We start from the raw sequence: 16,194 nt of genomic DNA, 5'->3' as shown, positions 1-16,194 counted from the left end.
TACGGTCTCCCGGGGGCTTGCTGCAAGCCAAGCCAGGTTTTCTAACAGACTGCAACTTCATTTTCGTGGCAAACCCTCAGACCCACGCACCTTTTCACAACTCTGCCCTTCGCGGACCCTGAGCCAGTGTAGGCAAAGCAGGAGGTGGCGTGCAGAGGCTCCAAACCGGCTGTGAGGATGACCCCCTTGCGAAAAGCATTTGCAGCTGCCAAGGCGTAGCCAACAAACACCAGATTTATGTGCACTGTGAAAGAAGCCCCTTCACCATTGGCTTTTTGAGCGGCGCTGTCGCTAGGGAGCGGCGGGCGGGTCAAGTCCAGGCTCGGGAGAAGCCGGGGTTTTGTGGCTGTAGCCTGGGAGAGAGGCACACGCATTCTGCGCCTGGACACACTCGCACACGCACCCTCGCGGACAGTCCTAGCCCCGCCGTCCCTGTCCGGCAGTGGGCGCCCCCGGGTGGCGCTCTGGGCGGAGCGGCAGCGCCAGGCTCCCCTCCCTCGCCCTGATCCCTGCTGCTGCCGCCCAGAGGAGAAAGACACCTCTGCGGAGAGCGGTGGGGGCGGGCGCGAGCCGGAGAGCGCGATGAATGAGTTCCCCCCGCGCCTCTGAGTTGTCTGAGTTGGCAGCCCCGTGCCAGGCTTCCGGCTCTCAGCGCCCCACGCGCTCGCAGCTCCCGGGGCTGCAGCCCACGCCAGTGGCCGGGGCCGAGGCCGCCGCGCTGGGGGAGCCGAGGCTCACGAGCTCCTGTCCTGGCACCAGTTTAGGGAGGAGGGTGGACCCCCAGCAGAGGCGCGTTCTGCGTGCACTCTCCACGGCACCTGCTGTCTCTCCATGGCGTCGTATCAGCAATCCCGGATCCAGGCTTACCTGGAGAAGAACAAGATCGGTCCCCTGTTTGAGGTAAGGCGCTGTGGAGGAAGGGGTGCCCAGACAAAAGCAGAATGCCAGGAGGGAAGCAGGAATAGAGAACAAACGAGTGGGAGGGGCGCCCCTGTGGCCCTAGTTGACTGGCATTGCTCTGTCACGGCTAGATGTCCTGGAACGCAGCCTGTCGGCACTTCCCAGGTTACCTGGGCTCGGACAGGTGAGCTGGCAGGGCCCAGCCTCAGCCTGGCGGGGGAAGTTTGAGTCGTCCGACTGTCCAGCGCCTTGCAGCTGCAGGCGCAGACCCTGACAGACTGACAGACAGTGCATACACTCACACTTTTCCTGGAATTCACACTGTTTTACTGTATTGGATTTTTTTTTTTTTTTTAATGTGGGCAGTAGTAGAACCCAAAAAGGTGGAGGAGGTGCTTAACATTTGGCAGGAACACGGTTAATTGGGAGAAACAGGAACTGTTAAGGAGTGGGCTTCAGTAGGCGTGGGCCTGTTGAATGAAAGTGTCAAACTGAGACGCTGACATTGGTCTCTGGATGAAAAAAAAAGTCCTTCGAATTGCAGACTGTACCTGTGTGAGGAGGCGGAGAAAGGTTCGGGGAAAGCACACACGTATTTATGGGAAGGAGACGCAGCTCTGCGCTGTGTTCTCTCGCCATCAAAGAAGTGATGACAGAAATACTATAGGAGGAAGGAAGATCGGGAGCATAGCAGAGAATGAGAATGGGAGTCAGAAACCAGGCACCTGCCCAACGTCCCGGGGATTTGCAGGCGCTGGGCAGATGCCCAGGACAGAAAGGAAGGACCCCACAGTCCCTTCTCCTGGTCCAGTTGTCCAGCTGGGCACCAGTGGGTGGCGAGAGGACGTGGGAGGGTCAAGATACCCTTGCTAGTTCTCCCCTCCAAAAGCAGTTGTGGCCATTCTTGGGGGTGGAAGTGGGGGGTTACATGTCGCTAGTTTCTGAGTGAGGTTGAAACGCAGCAGGGCTAAAAAATAGCAGAGAATTAGAGCAGCTTCTCTAGGACCAAAAAGAAGAGAGTGACAACTGCAGAGATAGCGAATTAATGCTCCAACACAAGAGAAAGGAGGACAGGGGGTGAGATCTGGTAGGTCTTTTCTCTGGGGTGGACAGGTTTGAAATGACCAAGATTTGCATGATCTCTTAAGTGTTTCTGCCTAAGTTTAAGTTAACGTTGTACTGTCTTAAAAGACAAGACCATTATTTCTGTGGAAACTCACTGTTGTATAGTCATAACGTCCTACACTGTATGTCTTGATTTCCGTTTCTGCCAAAAGTGTTAGCAAAGAAGTCCATATCCAAAAGCAAAGTAAGACTGCTGGAGCTACTAGAATTCTGTTCTTTGCCTTTGGTGGAATGATTAGAGACTGCACATAATGCCATATGCATATTTTTAAAAAAGTAGACGCATGATAACTCTTTGGGGCACAGTATATTAATAGCATCGAAAGAAAGATAAAAATAAATGAATACATTTAGAGTGTTTCTAAGTATATTTTAGTATAAATATTTATATTAAATATGTAAAATATTTAAAGTATATTTTACCAGGGAGAATAAGTGAATTGTTTTTAATAAATGCTGTTCTTATTTGTTAACTTATTTTGAAATTCCAAAGAGTCTCTCCAAGTGATAACAGACTTTGGAGTATATGTAAACTTTCTACATAATTAGGAAATAAATCCAACTTGATAGTTATCGAGTTCTCTTTTTTTTAAAAAATGTGCATCAGCTAGTTCTGCACTGATGAATTTTAAGTGATTGCAAATTGTTTCGTAAAATCCTTAGACTTCATCACACAACAACAAAATTAAATGCTTTGTATTTTATTGATTTTTCTGGTGACATATTTTATATATCTCCATTAGCTTGAATTGTACTGATGAGTTAATTTTTAAGGATTGATGTGCACTTTAAATAGTTGAAGGGATGAAAATGGGTAAGTTATCTTCTACTAGAAGGAGGTCCTTGTACAACAGTTTTGATCTTGATGGAGCTTGGTTTTGAGAGAATTACACATACTCTACAAAATTGGAAAATCTCACTAGCCTACCTTTCTTCATCCTAGAAAACCAATGGAACTAATACAAAATGAATATTGTTGATCTAACATTCTACTCAAAGCTCCCAGGACTTTGGTCATTGGTTCTCCAAAGAACTGCTTCAGGAGAATAGAGAAGGAGCCAAGGAATCTGAATTTAGTGAAAAGCAGCACAAATGATTATTACATATTTAATGTCTGGACCACATTGTAAGAAACTGTGACATAAGATAAAAATCTCCTTTTATTCATCACACATTGAAATAGTTAGGTGTCTTCAAGTTTTATTATCTGAGCTTTGTTGTGACTTTTTTTTTTTTTTTTTTTTTTTTTTTGCTGAGGCACTGGAGTTGGTGACATAGGTTTACTTTAGTTTTGAAAATATACAAGACATGACATTATGTCCCCTTTACAGATTTTGGAAGTTAGGAATGTTTTGAGAAAACTTATTGGAGTGAAACACTTTAAAGAAAGCACATGAATATTATTTAAAATAATAACAAAGGTAACACATACTGGTACTGAGAACACTTGTATCCTCTTTTTTTCACTTGTACATTTTCTTTACTTAGCTTAATTCCTTAATTTATTTTCTACTTAGTTTACTTGTTTATTCCTAACATTTTATCATTTGAGAAGCTTATAAAGTACTGCACACAATACGGTGTTTCAAAAACTACTTTCCACTGAAATGGATCTTGTTTCCAGGTAATTTAGAAGTATAAATTTATACTACTTTGAAATATGATTTAAGATGTTTTGAGGCATTATAGAACCAGGCCTAGAAATCATTGCATTAGAGTCTTGGGTAATGATATTTTAATGAAATATCTGAAGATGTAATGTGAAAATGTGAAAATGGACTTACATTCTGCAAACTCTGGTGTTTTTGCCAAATGTAATACTTTTAGTATTATCACTGGCTTATTCAGGGCCAGAAAGTAGTGACCACCTGGGCGTCAATCTATAAGGAATGTTGAGCATCACTGCAATAAGTGAAAAAAATATAATCCTATTTACTATAGATTATTGCACATAACTCCTTACTTAACTGACAAGACGTGACAAGGTTTGGCTGCCACCAAAGTAGAGTATTTTTGCAACACATGTAGACAAGATGCATGGTGGAAACACAAGACTTATCTCAAACCCTAAGGCCAGTCACTTAACAGTCAAAGAAATTGGCAGTCAGAAATTCTAAAACTGAGTAGTTAACTGGCATATAGCTGCTTATTGAGATCACGTGATCTATTGTGTCTGTATTGTAAGCAGCAGTTTAACTTAGTTCCCAAGAGATTTTTTTATGATGTGGAACATCACAATAAATTCCTTATTTTCAACATAGAGAACTATACAATTTTCAGTTTCTCCTATTCCCATTATATAAATAGGAAAATTATTTGGAAATTTTGGGTTAGAAGGATGCCCAGGGCAGTCATATATCTTGTTTCAGCCCTGATCACACCTCATAAGAGTGTGAAATCCTAAACTATTAAAAAGCAGAATAATAGGGGGTCTTCATAAAAATCTCTATAGAAGTTTTAAATCTCTCGTACTGAAGATGTGGCCAACAAATTCACTACATTTCTCCGAATGTGATCTGACCCACCCGAAAAAGAATGGGACTGCTTTATCACTTTCTTTGTTTAGTTCAAAGGACCCCTACTCACATGGTCTGAATTTATGTTAACTGATTTGGCGTATGTTATGAGGTGGACTCATATCAAGCTCATGGTCACCCATAAGCCTGCATCGTTTATACACTTGCTGCTCCAAAACTTCCTTTTGTTCATGTACCTTGTCTCATGCTTTCCAGTCACATCTGTAACCCTGAACTCCGTTTAGCCTGGAGAGTATCAGGCAGTGGCCTGGCAGGGTCAGGAGATTTGTTACATATGAGGGAGGCAGGTGTTGAGAAAATGAGTGAATATATTGAAAATAATGCAAGCCAGCTCTCTCTCACTGGTGGAGATGGCAGTCCGAGATATAAAAAAGAAAAAAGGTAGAATGAACCTTGTGTTAGATTGAAATCAGAGGTGTTGATGTGATCTCATGACTTTCAATAATAGATATAGATGCTAATAGAAATAAGTATAGATTTACGTGCATTAAAATGTATATAAATGTATGCATTTATTTCTTTATTGTGACTTACTGCTACTTTATTGTGACTACAAGGGCCTAGAAAACCAATGAAGCAGCAACACCCCAGTAACAATGAGCACACTTAGCAACCATATTTGGGGTTGTAAATACCATTCTCCATTAAGTACAACCAGGTATCATTGGAGAAATGGTTAATTCCAGCTTCGTGGCAGGGGAAGTACAAGAGGAATCTGGTAAATGTTATGCCAGAAAGTAAGAAAGGGCTCAAAGAATAATACGAATATGTTAAAAAACAAAACAAAACCCAAAACTTAGAAGCCAGCTTGAAGAGACTCTTATTAACTAAATTTGAGACTATTTAAGAATCAAAATAAAGAATGATAACAGATTACGTTACTGTATAAAAGAGGACAATTTTTGTTTTTTGCAATGGGATATAATGGGAAACATGAATGTACTCAATTTATAGCAAGAAGAGAAAGCTTTACCTTGCAGTAGAATGCCAGTTAATAAAAATAGAAGGGATGATGGAATTAGAAAAATCACTGCTTGGCAACCATTTAGTAATAATTCAGGCAAAAACATTAATCGATGCAAAAAGGAATGGGTGAAAATTGGATGAGGAATGAGATGTTACATCATCTCTAGTATCTTTTCACAAAATAGTTGTTAATTTACAAAAGGAAAAAAAGTACCTTGATAGCAAAGAAAACTAGCGGACACTCCTCAAACGATAGGACAAACCAATGTCCTGTGCCCCCTGATAGGATGCAATTAAAAGAACATTGCTTCTGTAATATTTCTGCCAATCATGCATGACCTGAATGGAATAATGAGAAAATATCTGATAAATCCAATAGGGAAATTCAATTTTCTTGGCGTCTTCAAAAATGTTAAGGTCGTGAGGTTAAGGGAGGTCTTAGACTGAAAGGACATGACGAATGCAAAAAAACCCTACATGATTCTAGAGTTGATACTTGGCTGTGAAGGACATTATTGAGAAAGTGGGCAAAATTCAAATGGTGTCTCTGGGTGAATGGGATATGGAATTTTTTGTGCTGTTCATATATTATATTCTGTAAATTTAAAATTATTTCCAAGTAAAAAATAATAAAAATAAAAATATAAAAACTGAAAAGAACAAGAAAACAAAATTTCCCCTAAAGACTGGAAGAAATGCAGCTATGCTGATACTTTGATTTGATCACAATAGGACCTATTTTAGAATTCTGACCTCCAGCATTGTAAGATAATGAATTTGTCTTGTTTTCAAGTCACTAAGTTTTTGGTAAATTGTTACAGAAGCCTTACAAAACCAATACAACTTAAAATTGTTGATTTTAAGGAAAATTAGTCAATGCAATACAAATGTGTAATTCATAAATTAAATAAAACAATGTATTACAGTTTTCAAAAAATAAAGAGCATCTAGCAAATGACTATTTACAAAATAGTTCACCCATTGGGTTTCTTTAAACATTAAATTATGTAAATATAGTCAAGAACTGTATCGATGGTTTATACATGGAAACCAATAAATAATAAGCTAAAATTCCAAGTAAAGAAAATTTACAATTCCTGTTAACCAAGCATATGCAGTTTCCTCTTCTCCCTCTCAAAATTTTATTGAAATATCAGCAAAAATATTTAAAGAGTAAATGCCTAACAGTGCTAGAACCCAAGGAAGAGTGCTGAAGCAGAGAGACTGTTTCTCCTTCTTTATGAACAGAACGCATTTACGTATTATGAATGATGGCATCTCCTTTACACTTCTACATGGTCAATGTGAGAGTCAATGATATGTCATGGCAACGTTGTTTGGGATTTCCTGGTAGGTGCCTTAAAATACATGGACCCAGTTGGCACATACTCCTCATATACCCTCTCTTTTACCTGCTGTCAGAGCACCCCTTTGTAATTCTTCCCTCTTACCCTTCCTTACTTGCTCCATGTCCCCAGGCAACCACTGATCTCCTTTTTGTCACTGTGGATTAGTTTTCCTTCTCTAGAGTTTTCTATATACTTGTTTTTGTTGTTAGATTTTTTTTTATTCAACATTATTATTTGTACATGCATCTAGGTTGTATCATGTATCAATAATTTCTTTTTATTGCTGCGTAGTATTTTGTATGGAATTATGCTTCATTTTTCTTGGGTAATTCCCTGGAGTACAGTGGCTGCATCATATGGTCGGTGTATGCTTAACTTTTTAAGGCATGAACCCCTAGTTTTGAAAAGTGAATGTATAATACAATTTTACATTCCTACCAACAGTGTATGAAAGTTCTAGTAATTCTACATTCTTACCAAAACTTGGTATTGTCCGTCTTTTGAATAATAGCCCTCCTAATAGGTCTGTGTGGTATCCCATTGTGATTTTATTTTTCTTTTCTCGGATGCCTAATGCTGGCGATTATTTTTTTATGTGGTTATTTGCCTTCTGTATATCTTTGGCGAAGTGTCTGTCCAAATATTTTGCCCATTTTTAATTGGGTTGTTTGTATTCTTCTTTTTGAGTTTTAAGAATTCTTTACATATTCTAAATCATTTGAATTTTCATGTGAATTTTAGAATCACTTTGTCTATTTTCACAGAAAAATACCTGCCAGTATTTTGATTGGGATTGTGTTGATTCTGTTACTGAAATAAGGCAGAATAAAGATCTTAACATTTTTGAGTGTATGTAGAAAATCTTAGGAGATGTACAGGAAAAGATACAGGCATTAATAAGAGTGATTATTTAAGTTTTAGATACAAGTTCATTGTATAAAAACCAATTCTATATTTATGTTCAAGCTAATAACCACAGAAGTTAAAAAAGAAAAAATACCTTTATAGGGCATCAAAAATGTGAAATACTAGGAAATACATATAAAAAAATATGTAAAATCTCTATATTAAAAACTGTAAAAACTGCTCGGAGAGAGCAAAGACAGCCTGAATAAATGACTTTATTTTGTTTATAGATATGTTTTACTTTGTTTATAGATATGAAAACTTAATATTGTTAAAACATTGAATGATATATACTACGTGACTTCAATAGTCATTAAGAGTATTACAAGTAAAAGAGTGCGGTATTGATATGAAAATAGAAAAATAGATATATGGAACAGATAAAGTTCAGAAAGAAATATAAACCCATGCATATATGGCCAATTGAATGGGGAAATGATAATATTGCAACAAATGATATGGAACAACTGGATAGACATATGCAAAAAAAGAACTTGGATTTTTACCTTAAACCATATACAAAAATTAACTTGAAATGGATTCTAAACCTAAATGTAAAACCTTTTTTTTTTTTTACATCTAGAAGAGAACATAGGAGATAATTTTTCTCACCTTTACTCTGGCAGGTATTTCTTAAATATGACACAAATACTATAAACTATAAATGAAAAAGTCATGAAACTGGACTTATTTAAAATTAAGCTTTTGCTCTTCAAAAGGCATTGCTAAGAAAATGAAAAGTCAAGCCACAGACTTGGAGAAACCACTTGCAAAATATAGTATGTCTGACAAAGGACTTGTATCTAAGGCAGGCAACAGCCCTGCCGAAAGTGATGTCGGAGAAGACCAGTTAGGAGCGAGGATTTCCATCACCACTGGTCAATAATAAGGGCTCCCTCGTGGTGTCAGTCGAGGCCAGAACATTAGGAAGGAAGGAAAAACATGGAAAGAGCAAACATACGAGTAAATATAAAACATTTTCCTTTTCCTCTTGAATTTTCCAAATAACGTTTTATGGTTTGAAGCAAAAATTATAACAATGTGAGATGCGTTTCTAAATGTCTGTAGAGGAAGTTTTTAAGACAATTGTATTATAAGCAGGGAAGAGTAAAGGGCCACAAAAGTGGTATTTTGTACACTTCACTTGAACTGATAAAATGATGACACCTGTTGATCTATTGTGTATGTATAATGTAGTACCCAGAGCAACCACTAAAAAAAGGTATAAAAAAGATGCCCTCAAAAACTATAGGTAAATCAAATGGAATTCTAAAAATCGCTCAAGTTCCTACAAGAGCAGGGAAAAGAAAAATAAAAACAGAGAGAACAAACAGAAAGCAAGAAATAGCATGGCAAAATGTAGTCTTAATTTATCAATCAATAATTACATTACCTGAAAATGGTCTAAATACACCAATTAAAAGACAGAGATAGAATAGATTTAAAACAAAACAAAACAAAACAAAAAAACAAAACAAAAATGAACATGACCCAACTCTATACCACCTCCAGAAAACTCACTTTAGATAAAAAGATATAAGCCAGCTAAAAGTAAGACAATGGAAAAAATATGCAAACATTACATGAAGGCAGGAGTGAGTCTGTTAGTGTTATATAAAATAGACTTGAGAGGATGGAAAATTACCAGAGACAGAAATTATCATTATATAATAATAGAAGAGTCAACTCACCAAAAAAAAAAAATAGCAATTCTAAGTGTGTGTGCACTCACTGAACAGCAGAGATGCAAAATCTGTGAAGTAGAAATTAATAGAACGAAAAAGAGAAATAGACATATCTACAACTACAGTTGGGGACTTTAAAACCTTCCCTTGACAACTGATAGAGCAACTAGACAGAAAATCAGAAATGTTATAGAAGAATTAAACAGCACATCAACCAAAAGAATCTATTATAGTCCACATTTGTAGACCACTTCATGTAACAGCAGCAGAACACATATTCTTTTTAAGTGGCATGAGATGTGTACAAAGATCAACCATTCCCCGAGCCACAAAACACTCCTCAATTGAAGTCATACAAAGTGTTTTCTCCATCACAGTGGAATAAAACTAGAAATCAATAACAGAAAGAAAACAGGAAATTTTCCAAAATGATGGGAAAATATACAACACACTTCCAAATAACCTACGGGTCAAAGAAGAAATCTCAGGGAAATAAAAAGAATACATCAAACAATGAAAAGAAAGATATATCAAAATTTGTGAGATACAATGCGAGCAGAGGCGAGAGGGAATTTTATAGCACTAAAACGCATAGTTACAGAAGTGAACTGAGGTGAATGGTCTGACTAGGGCCCCTGTTTTCTGTGTCTTCCTGTGTGTCCTTCCAGTAGTGGGGGACAATCTATCCAGATAAAGAGAGAGCTTTTCTGCAAGGAAGGATGTGTGAGTATCAGCAATCTGCTGACAATAGGTATTTGTTTATATATTAATTATATCATGTCTCGTGTCTAAAAGTAGATCTCAAGTTCTTGAAGGTGGGAAACAAGTGTCTTGCCTCACGCTTTACTGTGCACCTGCTGTAATGTCCTGTAGAGCACGAACCATAAAGGAGGGGCTCAGTAGATATATCTGTTCAATTAAACAAAGCATTGACTTGTATATATGTTTTCCTTCTATGGAAGAAAAAAACATTGAAGAGAAAACCAGCTAGCAAATAGCTTCATAACATTTATCCCTTTAAGACCTAGAGCGAAATATCCCCCATCCCATTAATTAATCTTCATGTACAGTGACTAACTTTTGATTATGTATTTAAGTACCTAATTCCCTTCCAGCCATATTTGTCTCTTTTTAATATCTGCTTTCTAGAGAGGGCCAGGTAAATTAATTCACACCATTGTGCAGGGCTGAATGCATGACTCCCCCAAGTGCATTTGCATGGAACACAAGACACATGACACAGTTCCATGGCACGGGGCAGGTGATTTCTGGAGGTAACTCTGGCTTAGTGATCATTCACTGCCTGACCATCAGACAATTACTTGATCTCTGTGAACATCCACCTCCTCAGCTAGAAAATAACACCAAAGAGATTATGAGGAATATGTGAGATGAAACCAAATCTAAAGAACCCAGTCCACCCAATGCATGTTGGGTGCCATCACGTTCCATGCTACTTCTCTTCTCTATTAATATTAATAACCCAGTGAGAGACTATTTGGAGAGATACTTTTGAAGGTTGGCCTTTCAGTATCCTGAGATTAGAATGAACACAGAGCACACATCTGCTTTTTTAGGTTTTAGCTGTGGTATTTCTGAATTATCTTTGCAGTGATGCTGGAAAGGAGTGGAACACCTACCATGTTTCCCTGAAAATAAGACCTAGCTGAACAATCAGCTTTAATGAGTCTTTTGGAGCAAAAGTTAATTCAAGACATTATATTATATTATATTAAACCCGATATTATAGTAAAATAAGACCAGGTCTTATATTAATTTTTGCTCCAAAAGACACATTAGCGCTGATGGTCTGGCTAGGTCTTATTTTCAGAGGAAAACGGTAGTAGAGGAAGGTGTGTATGTACGGTGTGCGTGTGTGTGCTGTGTGCGTGCACACACGTGTGTGTGCATTGTGTTCATTGGTGGGGGCAGGGTAGCCTTGCTTGGAAATATTCTCAGTCTTTTAATGGAGATTTCACTTGCTTGAGAATTCATTTTGACTTTATCTTTTCAACAGCTATTAAACCCTTTGGCGCATGATGTTTGGAACTTTATTTACCTTCACTGGGTGCTGTATTACCTACTGAGAAATATAAATCCAAATAAAACATTTCCTGTCTTCAAAAACTCATGTATATTTGGAAAACCCTGATATACTTGGGGAACATTCAACTATTCTATTCTCGTAATTTTACAAAAGCCTATCTTGATTTTCTGTTTATACGCCTGGTCTATTTTCATATTCATCAGTGCATTCCATCATTACAATCCTAGAAGTAAGAAATTCACGTTTGAAATTCGGATGTAGAGATTAGTTTTCAAGAAAGTTGCTATAGAATCAAGTGTGTAAAGTGCAAAAGGTAAAAGGCAGATTTGTTAAATAGTTTCTCTTGTAGTTGTGTTCCTGGACGTTCTTAGCAGCATTAAGACATCTAAACATGAATTATTAAAAATATCTAAATAATCGATTGTTGGGTAGTGTTCTACATGAAATATACTGATAGTTTTAGGTTGCAAGTTGTTCCTTTCCCATAAAAAAGAGGAGTTGGTTTTTGAAGTATAGTCTGGAGCATAAAGGAGTGTATAACTCCTGCTGTTCCTTCACTGTTTGAACATATTGATCTAAATTCACAGTGACAAGCTATGTTGCATCGAGAATACATTTGGTTTGTACTTGCAATAACATCTCTATATGTATGAAGCGAACTCCATTGTATAATCTGCATTATCGCTGTATGTTTTTGAGATATTATTTGTAAGTGAATGCTCTTTTACTCCTATGGATTCTCCCTAGAGGACCTGGTATTGTTTGGGTTATTTCATTTTTTCCTGTTATATTTTCTGTTTGCAAAATAGAATAATGATCTTAGTATTATATAAAATGGTAATTAAAACCAGCTACAGATTTTTAAGCATAGGATATTATTTTATTCTGACCCAAAATTTTTATTGAGACATACCCTAGTATCGTTCCGCTTAGTGGTACAGCAAGGATGTGAAAAACAACACTATTAAATTTATACCAGGGGTGTCCAAACTTTTTTCAACTTTTTTACCAAGGGCCACATGCGGTAAAATACACACACAGCCGGGCCACTCACTCGAGGTGAAGTACGTATTGCCTCACCTGGTTTATTTAAGTAAACTAAATATATATTTTGGAATTTGCTGCGAGCCAATTAAAAATGGATTGCGGGCCGCAGTTGGCCCGTGGGCCGCAGTTTGGACACCCCTGATTTATACAGTTGACAAATACTCTACTTTGTGGGAGCTCATATAAAGCCCGGCTTTCACGGAATTATTTTAACTCTGACGTAACATTCATTGAAGACATTGAGGTTTGCGTGTAGTTGGCAACATCCCTTATAAGAGTCTGCAGATCAGTAGGGAATCCAAGACAGAGATCAGAGTCACGAGGTTTATCAATAGTTTAGTTTTGAGGAAATAATATTTAGGGAAGAATTCATGAGCAACATGTACATTAAGTTCTCAAGTTATTGAAAAAATGTATTTTGGATAAAGCTTGTTGAACAATGACTTGGGTCCTGTTCCGCATATGGTTGATCGAGTGAAGACTTACTTTTGCTGAGTTGTACAGGGGAATGATTTAAGAAGCCTTTACCGAGCGTCACCCTAAGAACCACTCCAGTTTTATCTATTAAAATATGTTTTGGAGGGCCGTGTTCATTACGTTAGGCCGCATCCTCTTCTGGGAACTACTGATCAGTTTTGCAATGTCAAAAATCATATGTGAATATTTTAAATTGTGTAATAGCATCTCTCCCTCTTTTTTTAAGGCTTCTGAAAAACTCATAGCCTGACGAGAGCCAGAATGTAGGTTTTTACCTTGAGCAATTTTGCCTTCGTTCTTTCCCCCATGTTGTGTTCACTAGTTTTACTTTACCTTTTTTCTTCCCCGTTTTATTTATGCCATTTGATCACAATTTATACTTCGTTGGAAAGTATTTTAAACTCTTTCTGAAATAAACATGAATATAAATATGTTGAATAAATCATAAAGTGACCTACTCCTGGTCCAAATAATTTAGTTACATTATAGGGTACATTTGAATGATCTGTTTTCTGTTGATACGCACTCTACTTGGCTTTCTTTCTTAAAAACAAAACATTTATCTGGCTCATTATGGATTGTGTAGTGAGAATTTATGTACAGAATGATGTCTCCCAGGAGGAGCTTTACCAGTAGCGGAGACAAAGCTGTCTAAAAGCTGCCTGTGCCTCAGGGCCTTTGCATGAGCTGTTTTCTCTGCTGGAAAGTTGTCTCCACAACACCTCACGTGGCTGGCTCCTCTTGTCATCAGATTTCAAGTTAAACCTCTCATCAATGGGGCCCTCACGGACAACTCCCATCTCAACAGCTTCCCATCCAACCTCCACCTGCCACACTGTTTTATTTCCACCACAGCACTCATTGGTCACTGGCATTTTCTTATTTATTTGTTCAGTGTTTGGCTCCCCTCATAAATATCACCTCCACGAAGAAAGAGACTTCATGGACCTTGTTCCCCGAATTACCTCCACAATGCAAAGTAGCCCATTTCCTGCTATTAGCTGTTCATTCTTATTCCTCTTACTACGCATTTTTTAAAAAAAGATTACATAAACTTTTCCCCAGGTGGGATATTATGGAGCCATTAAAAATGTACAAAAGAAGACTTCAAGATTATATATGCAATATTATTAGAACTGTGTGAAACATGCAAAAAAGAATGGAAAATAAGAATGGTTTATAGGTTTTATATGAAGTACCAGGTTAATGGGCCATTTTTGCTCCCACAACCTATCCAGTTTTCCAAGCTCACTGTATTACTGCACTCTTGCTTTTAGTATTGTTAAGTTATTGGTTTTAGATGGTTTTGTCTTCCAGAGGCCCCTAGGGACTCCCATGTGAGGACTGAATTTCCTGTCAATTAAACCTTAATGGTTATTTTTGGCTGAGGCTGAGAGAAATCCCTAGCAAATCAGAAGTGGTGATGATGAGAAGAGAGGAGCTGGTATGAGCATCAGGGGAGTAGATATGGTGCCAGGTGGGGAGGTGGAAAAGAAATGACTCAAACATTTCAAATACAACGCTACTGTCTCTCGATACACATCCCGTTCTTTCTTTTTTAAAACCCTCTTTTAAAGAGCTAAATACACCCCCCCACACACACACACACACCCCCCCCACACACACACACAAACACACACAGAACTGTGGGCTTTACATATGACATGGCTTCACGAAACTCATCCTCTGCCCCAGCTCTTCGCAGGAACTGAGGCATCAATTACCTGAGGTGGCCTCCTGAAGGTTTCCTCTACAACATTGTAGAGGAAACATGTTGCATCTCATTTGGACACGTCTCAGCCCAAACTGGGATTTGGTTTACCATCAACATTTGACAGCTGTCTCCATGGCATTGTCTGTTCCTCAAATATTTTTGAATAGATACTTTGTGAAAGACTTTCCATGTAGATTATCATATAAGAACCTCCAACTCAAAAGGACAAAAAGGAAACCCAAACAATACAAGATGTTCCATTCTCTTTACCTCTTCATTTCAGCTATAGTTTAATAATAACTCTCAAGACCCCCGATACCATTCTCTTCTCCCTTGCCTTAAACAGATATATCTGATAAATTATCAGATCCTTTCAATTTGTTCTTTGAAATGCCCTTTGTGTCACTTTCTTGCTCTTCTCACCATTTGCCAACTTAATCCTGACACCCACACAACGCTATCAGATTGTCCTGATCCAATCCATTCTCCATGCGGCTGACAAATTGACCATTCCAAACAGTGACATTTATCATGTCATTTCCCTATGTGAGGGAAGGGTATATATATATATATATATATATATATATATATATATATATACACACACACACATACATATACTCTTCTTCCACTCACTGGGGCCATGTTTATTAAACAAGAGTATGTGTTCATTATAACAAATGCTGATAACTGGACAAAATGCAAGGTTCATATACATTTTCAAGCTAATCAAACTTCAGAGAATTGTCATACTTGCATTTGTATCTTTTCGCTTTGCCTCCAGTCATCTAGGTGGATGAATTCACAGTCCTAGCCCACTGAGGCTGCAAAGGTTTTGCAACACTGAATTATGGAATGAGTTCCAAATTAGGTGGCATTGGAGGTCTTCTGAAATCTATTTCACCCTACTTTTCATTCTTCCCACACACTGCCTGCAGTATTAGCCAGGTTAGGTTGTCGAGTTTCCCCAGTACATATAATATAAAGTCTTTGTTCTCTCTACATGGACTATTTCCCCTTTGTTCAATAATGTCTTGGGTTAGGTTCTTTGGGAAACAAACTCCGAGATGGAGATGTTTATGTACCTTGGGATCACGGGGAGCACCTTGAGGGAAGTGAGAATAGAGTCCTCAGCCAATCACATAGAGAGGCCCTTAAGGGTTGTTCCAATGGAAACATGGTCATTGGGCCTTTGCACTCCAGTCATGAGAAGCAGGCTTCCTGCAAAGAGAGAATGTGACCTTGGGTAAAGCAGCTGCCTTCTGGGGAGGGATAATTCTGGAGGATGCCTCAGGTAAGAGCCTTCAAAAGCCAGCACTCCTGGCAGCTGTCAGAAGCAAGTATCTGGGCACATATCCCAGTATCTACTAAATTCCCCTAGCCGACTATCAACCACTAATCAGGGGATAGTTCGTGTTTTGCCTCTATAATTAGATATTTT

At 38.2% G+C, this 16,194-nt stretch overlaps 1 protein-coding gene across 1 annotated transcript in view; it reads left to right on the top strand.

Moving 5' to 3' along the window:
• Positions 1-330: 330 nt before the first annotated feature.
• Positions 331-16,194, top strand: part of C14H8orf34 (chromosome 14 C8orf34 homolog) — a 300,332-nt gene continuing 284,468 nt past the window's right edge. Inside the window, 4 exon segments of the mRNA XM_033126929.1 lie at positions 331-626; positions 629-720; positions 722-830; positions 833-900. Coding sequence (XP_032982820.1) covers positions 587-626; positions 629-720; positions 722-830; positions 833-900 — 309 coding nt within the window. The 5' untranslated portion in view covers positions 331-586.

The sequence above is a fragment of the Rhinolophus ferrumequinum genome, chromosome 14 (assembly GCF_004115265.2).
Source record: "Rhinolophus ferrumequinum isolate MPI-CBG mRhiFer1 chromosome 14, mRhiFer1_v1.p, whole genome shotgun sequence".
Classification (NCBI taxonomy): domain Eukaryota; kingdom Metazoa; phylum Chordata; class Mammalia; order Chiroptera; family Rhinolophidae; genus Rhinolophus; species Rhinolophus ferrumequinum.
Note: the sequence above shows the minus strand (reverse complement) of the source record. Positions and strands in the feature narration are given on the sequence as shown.